General features: G+C 34.7%; 1 protein-coding gene across 4 annotated transcripts in view; it reads left to right on the top strand.

The window, feature by feature from the left end:
- Nucleotides 1-15,878, top strand: part of CEP83 (centrosomal protein 83) — a 113,948-nt gene that overhangs the window by 67,832 nt on the left and 30,238 nt on the right. For 3 of the 4 annotated variants that reach the window (XM_049627500.1, XM_049627496.1, XM_049627497.1), the window contains exons 7-10: nt 1,103-1,234; nt 7,452-7,566; nt 9,090-9,234; nt 9,348-9,497. In XM_049627500.1, the coding sequence (XP_049483457.1) occupies nt 1,103-1,234; nt 7,452-7,566; nt 9,090-9,234; nt 9,348-9,497 (542 nt within the window). Of the gene's footprint in view, nt 1-1,102; nt 1,235-7,451; nt 7,578-9,089; nt 9,235-9,347; nt 9,498-15,878 lie in introns of those variants that run through there. The other variant, XM_049627498.1, reaches the window with a different exon arrangement.

Raw genomic sequence — 15,878 nt, 5'->3', positions numbered from 1 at the left:
ATGAAATGAGAATAAGCACATGAGAAGAAGCATTTTTTCTTCTTTGATTTTTTTTTTTTTTGGCTATCATTGTGCCTGCCCAAAGACTATCATTTTATATTTGAGGAAAATAGTTTTTTCTGAATTACTTGTTGAATATACTCTTTAAAATTTTTATTTTTAATGTTTATTTATTTTTGAGAGAGACAGAGGGCGAGCAGGAAAGGGGCAGAGAGAGAGGGAGACACAGGGTCTGAAGCAGGTTCCAGGTTCTGAGCTGTCAGCACAGAGCCCAACACGGGGCTTGAACCCACAAACCGTGAGATCATGACCTGAGCCGAAGTCGGACACTTAACTGACTGAGCCACCCAGGTGCCCCTGAATATATGCTTATCGTATTTAAGATATGTAGGAAATGAGATCTTATAAAACCGTGAAGCTTATTTTTTAAATGTCAAACATTTTAACTATTTTGAGTGGAAATATTTTTAAAAAGCATTTAGTTTTCATTTTCAAGTTAAAGAGTACTATGACTGTTACCAACCAGAAATTTTCTTGAAAATTTACAGACTTAAGAATCTTTATTATGTGATGGGATCAAGAGCTATTGAGCTCTTTGTTCATACTTCCAGAGGCTCCAGATTGAGAATTTTGAATTCTTAAGTCTCTCTTTTTTTTAATCTCCCTTGATTTTCAGAGTTTTTGCTCTCACCTACTACTGCAAATGAGCCCTTTCTTCTACTTTCTAATATACTTTTATATTTCTGAGATGCATTGAAACCCCCAAAATGTTTGTTCGAATTATGTCAGCAAGAAGAGTAAATAGGTGTCGAGTACACAGAGGTACACTCTCATGAGAGAAGTTTATGAGTTGTATTTTGGTGGTGGCTGTTGATAATGTCATTTGTGTAGATGCTCTTGTTACATATTTCCTGGAGCAAATATCATTCATTTTAATTCTACCAGTTACTTTGAGGAAACTCTTGTTGTTTTGGTGCATGTTAGTATTGATGAGGTTTTGAGTAGTTGGGGCTAGTATGATTACACATATATTTAAAATAGTGCTTATTTTTATACAATTCCAACATTTATGAATAAATTAAAAAAATTTTTTTAATTAAAGGCTGAAAAACAGTCAGCTAAACTACAGGCTGAACGCTTGGAAAAAGAGCTACAATCAATCAACGAACAAAATACTGTTTTAATTAGTAAATTGCATAAAGCTGAACGGGAAATAAATACATTGACCAGTAAAGTAAGTCATCTTATGTTTGTACTTCATTCTTTAGAATGCTTGATACTGCATAATGGCAAAGAAATTTTGTATTTTAATACTTTACTTCTCTGTATCGAGATCTCTTTTTATTTTGTCATGCTACCTTCCAGTACATTCAGAATGTGATCAATTTTTGCCACCTCTTCTGTGACCACTCTTGTCTCAGCCATGATTTCTTGAGGTTCGATTTTTATAATAGCCCCCTAACTCTCTGCCCATTCAGAGCTCTGCGTAATCTGGCCTCTGCAGTCTTTCCACGGCCTCACAGTCCATTTTCCCTCCTGTTCACTTTGCTCTGGCCTCACTGGCCTTCTTTTCACTCTTACTGACTTCTCTGTTAGGGCTTTGGCACTTGCCTGCCAGACGTAGTCTTCCCTCACGTCCTCATAGATTGCTTTCTCACGGCACGTTATCAGAGAGGCCTGCCTTCTCTTCACTTTGTAAAATACCATCTTGCCTCTTCCTGCCTCACTGTCTGTCTTCCTTATCTGCTTTATTTTTCTTCGTAGCTCTTAACACCATTTGATATATATTTATATTTGTTAATTTTTTGTCTCTCGTGTCCTTTCCCACCCCCTTTTCTTTCGACCAAATATCAGCTTTAAGAGTAGGGACATTGCTTTTGTTATTCCTTGTATCTCCAGCTCCTGGAACAGTGCTGGCACACAAGTCACTCAATATTTGTTAAGTGAGTAAATTAATAACAGCAGCATGGTCTGCATTTATATTATTTAAAAATGTTTTTTTTTAATGTTGATTTTTTTGTGTGTGAGAGAGAGAGCGTGTGCACGTATGCACGTGCAAGCAAGGGAGGGGCAGAGAGAGAGGGAGACACAGAATCTGAAGCAGGTTCCAGGCTCTGAGCTGTCAGCCCAGAGCCCAACTTGGAACTTGAACTCACGTGCCCAACGGTAAAGCTGAAGCACTCAACTGGCCGAACCACCCAGGTGCCCCTGCATTTCTGTTATTTTTTAAAAGAATATATATAATGGTTTGCACATCTTTTATATACTAAGTTTTCTCAGGAACTTAGTTTTTTCTCCCTCACATGCAGTATATATGAGGAATCTGGTAACCAGAAATAGGATAGCAGTGATAAAAGTATCTTGTAGAAAACTGTGGTGAATAACAGTATCAGCTCTGGAGTCAGACAGACTAGATTCAGCTTTCATTTCTTTTCCTTACTAACTGTGTGACCTTGAGCCAATTTACTTTCTCTCTGAAAATTTTAGTGTTTTTCTTTATAAAGCAAGGCTGATATCTACCTTAGAGAGTATGGCAAAGATTAAATGCAACATTATGCATAAAGCACTTAGCAAAAGGTCTAATAGATAATCACCCCAAATATTAGCTATTATTAATGGTAGTACTTGGGGGTATTTTAAAATCTAGGAAATAAGTCTGGTTTCTCAATCCATGCAATCAAGTATTTTCCATCAGAGCAGAGCAGAGTTCAGGTAAAATTACCTTAAAAAACAAAATGGCTCCCAGACCAGAAGGAATTTACTGTAGCCTCTAATAGAAATGAGTTTATCTAAAGAAGTAATGTATTCATCATAAATTCCTTGGCCAAGGAATTACTTAAGAAGACTTAGGCACTGTTTATGACAGAGGGAAGATTGAATTTTAGTGAGTAGGATGTAAGGATTCTAGTCTCATTGAAGAGATAATTCTTAGTGTGGAAAGGAATATACCCATCTGTTTTAATTAGTAAGCGTGAAAATAGCAATTCATTTCATTCCATTTGTTCTGATTGTATGATCACCAAACAACTTTCTGTTATTTGACTTCCAATGTAATTTTGTCTACAGGGAGAAAATGCCCACTGGTCCTTTAGACTTAGAGTGTTCTAATATCCATTATAATTTTTTCTCACAGTTACTGTAACTGACATTCTGATTTTATAGATCAGTCTTTATAAATTTTATTAATGTGAATCTAACCTTGAGAGTGGTCATTTCTGTGCCTGAAAGTCCATAAACCATAATACTAGATGTATTAGATGCCTCCCTTGGGAGATAGTCTACCCGGTTTTTTCCATGGCAAACACACACTCTTTCATGTTTGCAGATTATATATGTAGTGACATTTAAAATTTTTGTTTGAATTTTTATACTTTACAGTTTACAAAGTGGTTTTGTAGCCGGTGTGTCATTTAATTCGTTAGACATGGCTGATGCTAGACAGAAGAAGTGAAAATTAGGCAGGAGGATTTTTAATTGTTGAAATACTTTGATTCAAGTGTAGTCTTCTAGTCTAGCCAAAATTGGTCATTTTGGAGGAGGTACTGAAGTGCAGTGGAAAAGTCTGTGGGCTCTGAATCCGATAAATCTATCTTTTGATCCTGGCTCATTTATCTCATTCATCACCTATGTAAACTTCTGATTTGCTTAACTTTTAAGTGGGAACAATGCCTGCCTCTTACAGGATTTTTCTAAGATTAATGATAGTATTGAATGAAGTAAATAGTAGCTGGTGATGAAAGTAATGGCAGTGATTTTACACCAATGATGTCCTTAAATAAGAAAATGTTAGAACACAGAACTGTGAACCCATTGACTAGTTTCGTTCCTCACTGTGTCAATAACTGTGTGTGGAACTTTAGGCAAGTTTCCTCATAGATGAAACGAAACATTGTTGTAGGTCATCTCTAGGAACTCTTTCAGCTTCCTAAAGTTGTGTAAGCCCTACTGGAAAATAAATTAATAATATAATTGCTTCCTGATTAACCTAAGTAGATTATTTATACATTCAGATGTGTACATATTGAGAGGTATACATTGAATTTCTACAATGATAGAGTATACAAAGAAATAGATGCAAAACACAAACAAGTAAATTTAGGAAGTTCTCTCATGCCTTTCTTCCAATTCTAGTATTGCTAAGAGTTGCCTTTTTAAAGGCATACTTGCATTTTTTGCATATAAATGGCATATTAAAAACCACCCTTCAGCTTTAGACAAACCAAATTTTCACTTAGAATCATGCATGTAAAAAGATTTCATTGGAAGGATAAATTTTAGAATGATATTTCAAACACGATTGTCACAGTTTTCTTTGCAACTTGAAATTTTCATCAATATTTTGCAACTCTAGCAAATGGTTGTTTGCAATGCAAAGGAGCACCTGGGGTGTATTTGTCTAAGTTATTCAAATTTGTAAATGTTAGGGTTTTGAACAGAATTATGTCCGTATGACTATCAGTGTCTTGGATTAAAAAGTATTACCAAAGATGGCCTGAAAATGGTGACCTTAAAGATATTTCACATTCAATGAGATAAATTGTGGTTACCTCAGGAAGTATTTGATCTTTAGAATGCCAGTAACATAAATACAGTTTTAAGGAAATCATCCCACACAGTTATCCTTATTAGCTACATTAATGAGGTCACACCATCTCAGACCTCTGAAAAATATCAGAATTTAAGTACACACATCTTTTTGGAATTTGCATCAGGAGCTTCTTGAGTAATACATTTTTTACAACCATATTTTTCTTGCTTACATATATTATTTTCTTCCATGTCTTTGTGTATATGTGTATGTGTAATTTAACAGATTCTGAATCCCTGTAAAACTATTGCCATTGTTTATATTTCTTAAAGTTTACTGGGTAGTACTTTCTGAATTCTTGGCATACTTGCACTTTTTGGCTGAATTCTTGGCTCCTGTTGTGTCAAAAGCGTTAAATAAATTGGCATCATGAAGGCTAGCATGGAAAACATATTATGAAAAATAAAAGGAAAAACAGGGTACCTTAGCCCAAGGGAGCTTTAGAAGACTCTGCATCTCTTGAAATTATATGTAACATTTTAACATTGTACACTTTGTTTAGGAAAAGATCTGTAGTTTTCCTAGGACTTTTGAGACCTGATCACAAAGAAGGTGAAGAACCAGAGATTTAGAGTCAGAAAGAAAAGTTTATTATGACTAGTTGGGATCTGGTTCAGATTACTTACAGAATGTGCTACTGTCATAGCTATGTGATACTTACTCCTAGTATAAGTGCATTTATTACGTTACGATCATAGAAATGTGGCACTAAAGGAAAGCTTAAACTCATATAGGTCCATAGATGAATAAATGTGAATGCGAGATGACAAATACTTTGCCCGAGCATATACCACTAGTTGAATAATAAAAGTAGGCCTGAAGACAGACTTTACTTGTTTGACTTCCTGTCTAGAATTCTTTCAGTTTCAATAATTATAGTTTAGTTGAAAAATATCTTCTCATTTCAGTATATCTCAGGGTGAAATGAATTAAGAAATAGTTTTCTTTTTTATAGATTTCGTAGTAGTTCTTGTTGAAATGAATCAAGTTTATGCAAAATAAGATGGCTATAATTTTCCACCTCTTATTTAGAGAGGCTACAATGTGGTTTGTTAACTAACTGCTATGTCATTCTTAACCTTTTACAGTTAGTATATAATAGCAGGCTATAATTTCATTTGTTATAGAAATTGGATTTTCACTGTAGTTATATTTCTCCAAAATTTTAAAACAATTATGGTTTAAATTCTGTCCATGAAATTATAATATAGTAAAGCCCAGTCTACAGAAAGTTTAAGCTATCAAGATAAATGCAGTTTCTTAGCTGCTTTCATGTAGTTTCTGTGAGACTTGCTTTCATCGAAAAGAGCTTCAGAAATGTTTAAAAACCTTATGTCAGCACACTGTATTCATTTTATGTAGTATCATTTAAAAAATTGATAAGTTAATTTGGAAGCGTGCATCTTAAATGTGGTTAGCAGTACAAAGGTAGCCCAGTACTTGCTTGTCTGTTTCTTTGGATTTTGGCCAAACCATTCCTTATGTTTTTAAGACCTTTCATAGATGGAATCTCTTTTGGTAAGACACTTCTATTTCTTGTTCTTCCCCTCTTTAGCTCTAGGAGCTCTTACTGATTTGTTTCTAACTCCCATCTTTAATTTTTATAGATTTCTGTTGCACTCAAGTAAATTATCCTTTAGTCTTCTGTTCCCACCGTCTTCTGTTTTGCACATTTGGCATGTATATATTTGTGGTTTTCTACTCTTATTTCGTAGTTTCATGCATTAGTGTAATATGTCAGAGTACAGGTTTATCTAATTTTTATGTCTGTATTGGTTAAATCTTTATTATGGGATTAACTATAAGACTAACTTTAGAAGCACCTTACCATAGGGAAAGGATATGGAAAATATTAGAGAGTAGTGCAGATAATTGGAAGAGACTAATAAGCTTTCTTGTTTGTTTCTGTAACCCCAGCTCCTAAAACACTGCTAGAGCACATAATAAGTGCTCAGTAAATATTTATTGAATGAATGAATGAATACTACTTATGAACTAGAATCATTCAACTTTCAAAAGGGATGTCTCATTGAAAACTAAAAACTGGTATGTGATAGGTTAATTATATGGAAAATATTGACAATTATTTCCATTCACTCAGGGCTTTAACAGAATCGGGTTTGGGCAGTAAAAGTTTAAATTAGATAGATTTTATATTTGTTCTACCCACTGCCACACACACACATGCACGCACGCACGCACAGACACCCACACATTATGTAATCACCGAATTCAATTTATTCTTCCTTCTTGTCCCCTTTATCAGTCCTTTGCCTCTTAATTGTTTCCTTACCTTCAGTTTCGTAATCTTAATTTGCATCTAGAGTTAATTTTCTGAAACAAAGTTGACTGTGCCACCTTCAGTAGCTAACAGGATACACAGACCTTTGCAATGGCATATAAAGTTTACTTCCTGCCACTCCACATATTTCATACCTTCCTTTGCTCTAACTATAACACATTGCTCATTGTTTTCCAAGCATACTATGTAATGCTACACCTATATAACTTCTTATATACTGTTCCTTATACCTAGAAAGGCTTCATGTCACCAGCACTTTTTTTAAAGGGAGGTTTCAGCCAGTCATTGACTACTGGATTTTAGGTACTTGCAGTTAAACCTTTTAAAGCAAGATTGAGCCAGATGACCCCCACCCAGGTATCTGTAAAGAAATAACTGAGTTTTGTTAGGAAAAGACTGTTTTCTTAATACCAAATACTGTTCAAGGCACTGAAGCACCTTCTCTCTTGGAAGGTATACTTACACTGTATACCCTGCTACCAAAACATTTTCTCATTTCTACTGATGTTTTTGGGTAACAGTTAATGGCCTATAGTAATTTCAATTTCTGATTATCAACAGGTAAAAGAACTTAAACATTCAAACAAACTAGAAATAACAGACATCAAACTGGAGGCAGCAAGAGCTAAGAGTGAGCTAGAAAGAGAAAGGAATAAGATTCAAAGTGAACTGAATGGTAATATATGATTTCCCATGCTTTTTACTATTATTTTTTACATATAAACTCAAATTATTAAAATAGATCAAACTGAATTTTTATTTTCAGATTGAATTTTAATCTTAGAGCACATATGGATTATTTTTATTTATGTTGAATGTTCATTTTGTGATCTAGCTTTTAAAAAAATCTTATGTTTATGTCATTTACTTGATTAATACTTAAATGAGACTTTACAAATGGGAATCCATACTTTCTGGGTTTATAATTTTGAATCTATTTAGATCATGTGATTATTAGTCCCAGACCGTTTTGAGTCTAAAGAATGTAAGGAAGATAGGTGGGTTCCAGACCCAGTTTCTGTTTTTTATGTAGATAGTAGGCTTGTTATTGAGCCTACTTTAGCCTAGGCTTATTTTAAGTTCCACTTTAGTCTTAGAATGCCCTTCTCTTCATGATTCCTCAGAATTATGCTATTTCTGACTTTCCTTTTTTTCCCCCCCGCCCCTGACTTTTCTTAAAAGGTGTTTAAATAAGCTACCTTTGGCCTGTAACTTTCCTCAAGTGGGTCTTTAGTTGAACTGATGTCTGTAGTCTCAGACAGAGCTTATGATGAATTAGTGTTTTCATCATTTATTTCTATTTGATATTGATTGATGGGTTTCCATAGAGTTAGGGAGTAACGTTTCTTAGGAACTTCAAGAGTTTATGATTTAGTTCTGCATTCTTTTTAAACTTGAGTTAGGTATGAATTTATTTTAGTTATTCCATGTGCAAAATACTTGCCATATCAATACAAGGAAAATTTGTGAATTCATTGGATAAACTTGAAAGTTTCTAATTTGTATTTCTACCAGAAACCTGACAGTTCTGTTAGAATGATAGGTTTTTAAGGTTTCTGTGATTTTTTATACTACTTCCAGCCAGCTTTATGATGATGCTATCTGTGGGGCTAAGATTACAGAACCCTTTTAGAAGTGAAGTATTATATATCTCTTTTGATATCATCTGGGTTGATGTCCCCAGCTCTCAAGAGTCAAGTGAGTAAATATAGTCTTTTATTAAAGTGTGTGTGAATGGAGAGGATGGTTAGCTCTGAGTTTTAGTCTGTTTCATAAGGTTTATCAATAAAGATTTATTTTTATTTATTTATTAATTTTTAATTTTTTATTTTTTTTCAACGTTTTTTATTTATTTTTGGGACAGAGAGAGACAGAGCATGAACGGGGGAGGGGCAGAGAGAGAGGGAGACACAGAATCGGAAACAGGCTCCAGGCTCCGAGCCATCAGCCCAGAGCCCGACGCGGGGCTCGAACTCACGGACCGCGAGATCGTGACCTGGCTGAAGTTGGACGCTTAACCGACTGCGCCACCCAGGCGCCCCAATCAATAAAGATTTAAAGATCTTCGAGAATATATATCCAGACTCACTTTCTATGCTCTTTTAATTGTCTTAATCAGTTTATGGATGCTTGCTGTTATGACTTTTCATCTTAATAACATTGAATGCAGCATATTTTTTTTCCTTCAAAAAATGTTAGGGTTACAGTCAGACAACGAAATTCTCAAGTCAGCTGTTGAACACCACAAAGCACTCCTAGTAGAAAAGGATCGTGAATTAATACGTAAAGTACAAGCTGCCAAGGAAGAAGGTTATCAAAAACTCGTGATATTACAAGATGAAAAGTAAGTACTTAATTACCTTACTTTGTGTTCAGTCTTCTTGTAAATGAAAACATTTTGCTGTCATATCATCGTTATTGTAGTTCTTCTAACATAATTATCATCTGTTGTTTTAGGCTAGAGCTTGAGAACAGATTAGCGGATTTAGAAAAAATGAAAGTGGAACATGATGTCTGCAGACAATCTGAAAAGGATCAGTGTGAAGAGAAATTGCGAGCTTCACAGATGGCAGAAGAGTCGGCCAGAAGGGAACTTCAGAGTATTAGGTTATATATACGTATATATATTTTAAACTTCATTTTGAAATAAATTCAGAGCTCACAAAACATTGTAACAGTCATACAGAGGATTTCCATATGAATTCATGGAGATCTCCAAAAACGGACATCTTCCATAACCATATACAATCATTAGAACTAAGATACTAACATCAATATAATCAGGAAACAAAATAAATATTACACTTACTCAGCTTACTCAAATTTTACCAATTATCCCATTGATAGTCTATTTCTGGTCTAAGATCCAATCCAGAATCACACATTGCCTTTACTTTTAGAGTGCTAGCCAGTTATTTTGTAGATCACCCCTCAATTTGAGTTTGTCTTAAATTCTTTGTGATTAAATTCAGGTTGTAACATGTTTAGCGAAAATAATACCAAAGTCAAAGTCTTGTGTCCTCAGTGCATTATATCAGGAGGTATATTATTTGTACCTTACCCTTACCTTACCCTTACCGGTGATGTTAACTTTGATCACTTGGTTTAAGGTGATGTCTGCCAGATTTTTCCATTATAAAGTGACTGTTTTTTCCTCTTTATGATATATAATTATCTTATGGGGAAATATCTTGACACTATGTAAATTTTCTCATCATACTTCTGCATAATACATTCTTCCACTAATTTTAGCACCCATTGGCCAAATATGAGACAATTTGAGCAATGAAATAAGTTATAATAAAAGATTACAGTCCATAGGATAAAATAAAAATCTATGGATCCAAATGATATAATGTGTAATTATTTTTAAATTTTTATTTTAGAGAGAGCACAAGAGGGGAGGGGGGACGGGGAGAGAGAGAGAGAGAGAGAGAGAGAGAGAGAGAGAGAGAGAGAGAGAGAGAGAATCCCAAGCAGGCTCCACACTTAGCTCAGAGCCCAACACAGGGCTCAATCCCACGACTGGATCGTGATCTGAGACAAAATCAAGAGCTGGATGCTCAACCAACTGAGCCACCCAGGCACCCCTAATGTGTAATATTTAGAGAGAAGGAAAGCTTTTTTCAGGAGAATTCCAACTAATAAATGTAGAAAGAATAATGGAAATAGGAAAACATCATTTGGCAAACATGACAGTAGCAATAATAGGTATGGTGTTGCAAATTTTCAAAGGTTTTCAGCATCTCTGGAGATAATCATGATTTTTCCTCTCTTACGTTATTAATATTGTGTATTAATGGATTTTGTAATCTTGAAACAACCTTAACTTCTGAAATAAGTATCTGTTTATTCCATAGAAAACAACTTGTTAAGGCTCTCTTTCTCTATTGGGATCAGTTTTAATCATCTGTGTTTCATGAGAAATTATTTATTTCATCTTTGTTTGCAGATTTATCTTCATAGAGATCTGCAATATCATTTTTATTTTTTAATTTCTTTTGTTTCAATGCACCTTCCCTTGACCATTTCTTATTTTGTATTTGTCCTTTTTTCTCCCCTCTTTGTTTATCGAGTCAGCTATTGCTTTGTTGATTTTATTCTTTTTACTGTGATAAAATATACATAACAGAATTCACTATTTTAATCATTTTTAAGCATACAGTTCGGTATTTTTTTAAACTAGGAATTTGATTTATGGAGTCAACTGTTTTTCTATTTCCTATCTCATTAATTTCTGCTTCTTGATTCTGTGTGTGTGTGTTTTTTTTTTTTTTTGCCATAAAGTTTTTATAGTTGTATTAGTGTTTAATGTACATAAAATAAAATTCACCCATTTAAAAAATGTACAGCTTGATGCCTTTTGGTAATTGTGTAAAGTTATGTAATCACCACAGTAAAAACATAGAACACTTCCATCACCCTTAAAGTTTCCCCATGTCTCTTTTCAGTTGACCTCTCCCCGAAACCCAGCCTTAGACACCCCCTGGTTTATCCATGTTATTGCATATGGCAATAGTTGATCACTTTGTATTGCTGATTGGTATTCCATTGTATGGATGTAATGTGATTTGCTTTTTCTTTTTCCTTTTGATGGACAGACGTTTGGATTGTTACTAGTTTGGGGCTATTATGAGCAATGCTACTATGAACATTCATGTACAAATCTTTGGGCATATGTTTGTCTCTTGGTTAAATATCTGGGAATGACTTTGCTGAGTGATGACACATGGCAATGCTGTTTTATAACATATAGCAATACTGTTGTACAAAGTAGTTATGCTATTTTTCATTTCTAGTAGCAACGTATGAGAGTTCCCCTATGACAGTTCCATTTGTTTAACACATCTTGATTGACACTTGTTAATCTTTTTAATTTAACTCTAGTGGATGTGTACTAATATATCACTGTGGTCTTAATTTGATTTTCCTAGATGGCTGGAGATATTTATTTAGCATCTTGTAATGTGGATTTTTGATGTGTCTGTTCAGATATTTTGCCCATTTTTAAAATTGGGGAGTTATCTTCATATCGAGTTATAACAGCTCTTTATTTGGCATACAAGTACTTTGTCAGATACATGTTTGACAGATGTTTTCTCCCAGTCTGTGGCTTGCTTTGCTTATTTAAATTGTGTCTACTGAAAACGGATTTTTTTTTTTATTTTGATGAAGTCCATTTTATCATTTTTTTCTTATTTGTGTTTTTTGTGTGTTCTGTTTGTTTAAGAAAGAAGGCTTTGCAGGGGCTCCTGGGTGGCTCAGTAGGTTGAGCGTCCGACTTCGGCTCAGGTCATGGTCTTGTGGTCTGTGAGTTCGAGCCCCGTGTCGGGCTCTGTGCTGACAGCTCAGAGCCTGGAGCCAGCTTCGGATTCTGTGTCTCCCTCTCTCTCTGCCCCTCCCCCGCTCATGCTCTGTCTCTCTCTCTCTCTGTCAAAACTAAACATTAAAAAAAAATTAAAAAGAAACAAAGCTTTGCATAATCTTGTGTCATAAAGATTTCTCTTATGTTTTCTTCTAAAAGATTAGTATTTTGTTTCTTACATTTAGGTTTTATGGTCCAATTCGTGTTAATTTTTCTGTAGTGTGAGGTGATGGTTGACGTTCATTTTTAACTTCCACTTGTTCCAGCATCATTTGTTGAAGACTGTCTTTTCTTCCATTGAATTCTTTTGGTACCTTTGTTGAAAATCAGTTGACCATATAAATGTGTCTGTTTCTGGACTCTTATTTACATTGGTCTGTTTGTCCATCTTGACACGAATATCACACTGTCTTGACTACTATGGCTGTATCACAAGTGTGATTCAGGTAGTGCAAGTCCTCTGTACCTTGGTCTTTTTTGTCAAGATTGTTTGGCTCTTCTAAGTCTTTTGCCTTTCCATATAAACTTTAAAATCAGCCTGTCACCTTTTTCAAAAAGACTTGTTAGGATTTTGATTGGGATTACATGAATCTGTAGCTCAGTTTGAGGAGAGTTGTCATGTCAACAATATTGAGTCTATCCAGTCCATTAATATGGCCTATGTTCTCTTTAATTATATCATCTTTAAGTTTTGTCATCAGAGTTTTATAGTTTTCATTGAATATGTCATGCTTGTGTTACATTTTATTTCTTAGCATTTTTATGTGATTATAAATAGGAGTGGTTTTTTTTTTTAGTTTCACTTTCTAATTGTTCATTGCTGGCATATAGAAATATAGTTAGTGGACTTTTATGTGTTGACCTTGAATTCTGTGACCTTACTAAAGTCATATGTTTTCTACTAGCTGTTTTGTAGATGTTTAGAGTTTTCTAAGATCATGTTGTATACCTTATGCTTTCTTTTAGTTTACTTTGTTCATTTTTTTGTTAAATTTTGAGTTTGGAATTTAACTCAACAAGTGTTTTTTCTTTCATTTAAAAAAAAATTTTTTTTAATGTTTTGTTTATTTTTGAGAGAGAGAGAGAGACAGAGCACGAGCACAGGAGGGGCAAAGAAAGAGGGAGACACAGAATCCGAAGCAGGCTTCAGGCTCTCAGCTGTCAGCACAGAGCCCAACACAGGGCTTGAACTCACAAACTGTGAGATCGTTACCTGAGCCAAAGTCGGACGCTTAACTGACTGAGCCACCCAGGCGCCCCTCGTTCTTTCATTTTTATTGGTGAAGTTTCTCACGTGAGCTTTTTCTTATCCCTGCTTTAAAAATATTCTATAGATTATGACATGTAGTGTTTTAATTATCATTAACTTTTTAGAATTTCTAATTCAATTTGTATTTTCCTTTTCACCCCAAAATTAATAGATGTATTAATAGAAGGTGGAATTGTTGAATATGAGGTAAAATTAATAGTTTGCTAGGGCTGTCATAGTAAAATACCACAGATAGGACGGTTTCAACGATAGAAGTTTGGGCTTCTAGACTCTAGAAGTTTGGACTCTAGATGTTTGAGATCTCAAGGTGTTAGCAGATTTGGTTTTTCCTGAGGGCTCTTTTGTTGGTTTATAGATGGTTACTTTCTTGCTCTGTCCTTACAAGGCGTTTCCTCTGTGTGCATATGTCTCTAGTACCTCTCCCTCTTCTTAGGAGGACACCAGTCATAGGGATTAGGACCCACCCAGATAACCTCATTTAACTCTAGATACCTCTTTAAAGGTCCTGTCTCCAAATACAATCACGTTCTAAAGTATTGCATTTGAGACTTCAACAGAACGAATTTTGGGGAGACACAGTTCAGTCCGTAGCAAGGTTTTTGAATTTCCAGGTGGGAGGGCTTTTTGCTTATTTACTTTGTTAATTTCTCGTTTTACTGCATTGAAATCAGAGAGTAGTGTTTCTATTATTTCTACTTTATGAAATGCTGTAATGTTTTCATTGTGACCTAATGTATCAAGGCCAGGGCTAGGGTTAAGCAAGTGAGACACCTACGGCGAAAAAGTTAAGGAGACAATTTTACATGTCAACACTAAACATGTAGGAGCTCTAAAGTGAGTCTTTTTAAAATTTACACTTCACTTTGCACCTGTAATACATCATCAGTTTTTGTTACTCGTTACATAAGGACTAGAAAGGAACGTGTTCAATTATAAGAGTAAGTCTCCTGTTATTTGTATGTATCTGTCTGTGACTCCTTGCTTTTCTTGTAGTTCTCTGATGATTGCTGTATTATTTGGTATATAGATTATTATAACAGTTACATCTTAGTTGTAATGGTGGTTTATAACATTTAAAAGTGTTTCTCTTTTTGTCGTTTCATGTCATTTGTTTGCATTCCACATTGATGTCATTACTCCTGTTTTTTCCTTTCTTTCTTTCTTTCTTTCTTTCTTTCTCTCTCTCTCTCTCTCTTTCTTTCTCTCTTTCTCTCTTTCTCTCTCTCTCTGTCTCTCCCCCTCTCTCCCTCTCTTCCCCCCTCTCTCCCCCTCCCTCTTCCTCCCTCCCTCTCTTTCTTTGTTTCTTTCTTTTTTCTGTCTAGAGTTTATTTTTAAGTAATCTTTACACCCACCACAGGGCACAAACCTACAACCATGAGATTGATTTGCATGTGCTACCAACCAGCCAGCCAGGCGCCCTTCATTACTCCTATTTTCTTATTTCCATTTGCCTGATATGCCTTTATTCACCCCCTTCTTTTTAGTCTTTCTGAATCATTTCATTTTTTTAAATGTGTCTTGTATGTGTAGCATATAGTTGGGTCTTGCTGTGGAGCCAAATTAGAGATCATTTTATTTTAACATATGAATTAAGTTCATTTAAATGCACTGAGCCCATGCTCACAGCAAAGACTTTCAGGCAGGAGCATGAATGTTCCCTTGCTGGGATTTAGAATTATTTTCGTCTTTTTGCTTAAAAATGTTTTGAAGTTTGGGCACTTTCCGTCTTCCAGTTATGGAAAGGATGTGGTTTTGTGTGGCTTTATTTGCTGTCTTTGCTTTTTTGTATTATTTTGCAGGACGTATGGATAGCACAGAACTAGATATCTGCTGTTATCTTCAGCTACCTGGAAGTCCCTATATCTGCTTTTTAAATTTCTAAAATCTTAAATGACTTCATAATTATAGATTAAAGTTGAGAGGTTTTTAAAAATCATGTTCATTAAGGTGTAGGTTATGTTTCAGGACAAGGGTTTTTGTTTTTTTTTTAATTAAAATAAATTAAAATTTAAATTCCAGTATAGTTAACATACAGTGTTATATTATTCTCATTACTAAGGAAGGAATTACCTCAGGCAGAAATATATGTATTATTTACTCATGTCAGGTTTTATGAATGATTAATTTAAATGTTGGCTGTAATAATTCTAGAATCATAAATCTGTAATGGATTTTGAGAGCCAATTTTGTCCTATGCTTTGCTTTTAGGTGAGTACATTATTTTTTTAACTGTTCTAGACAGGTAAGGTGTTTTTTGGTTGGTTGTTTTATCTCCTTGACAATCTCTAGAAAGGAGAGAGACACTCTTCCTAGGAAAACGCCACCCTGATGTTATCCCTTTATGGTCCCACCA

The sequence above is a fragment of the Panthera uncia genome, chromosome B4 (genome assembly GCF_023721935.1).
Source record: "Panthera uncia isolate 11264 chromosome B4, Puncia_PCG_1.0, whole genome shotgun sequence".
Lineage (NCBI taxonomy): Eukaryota > Metazoa > Chordata > Mammalia > Carnivora > Felidae > Panthera > Panthera uncia.
This window is presented reverse-complemented; position numbering and strand designations above follow the sequence as displayed.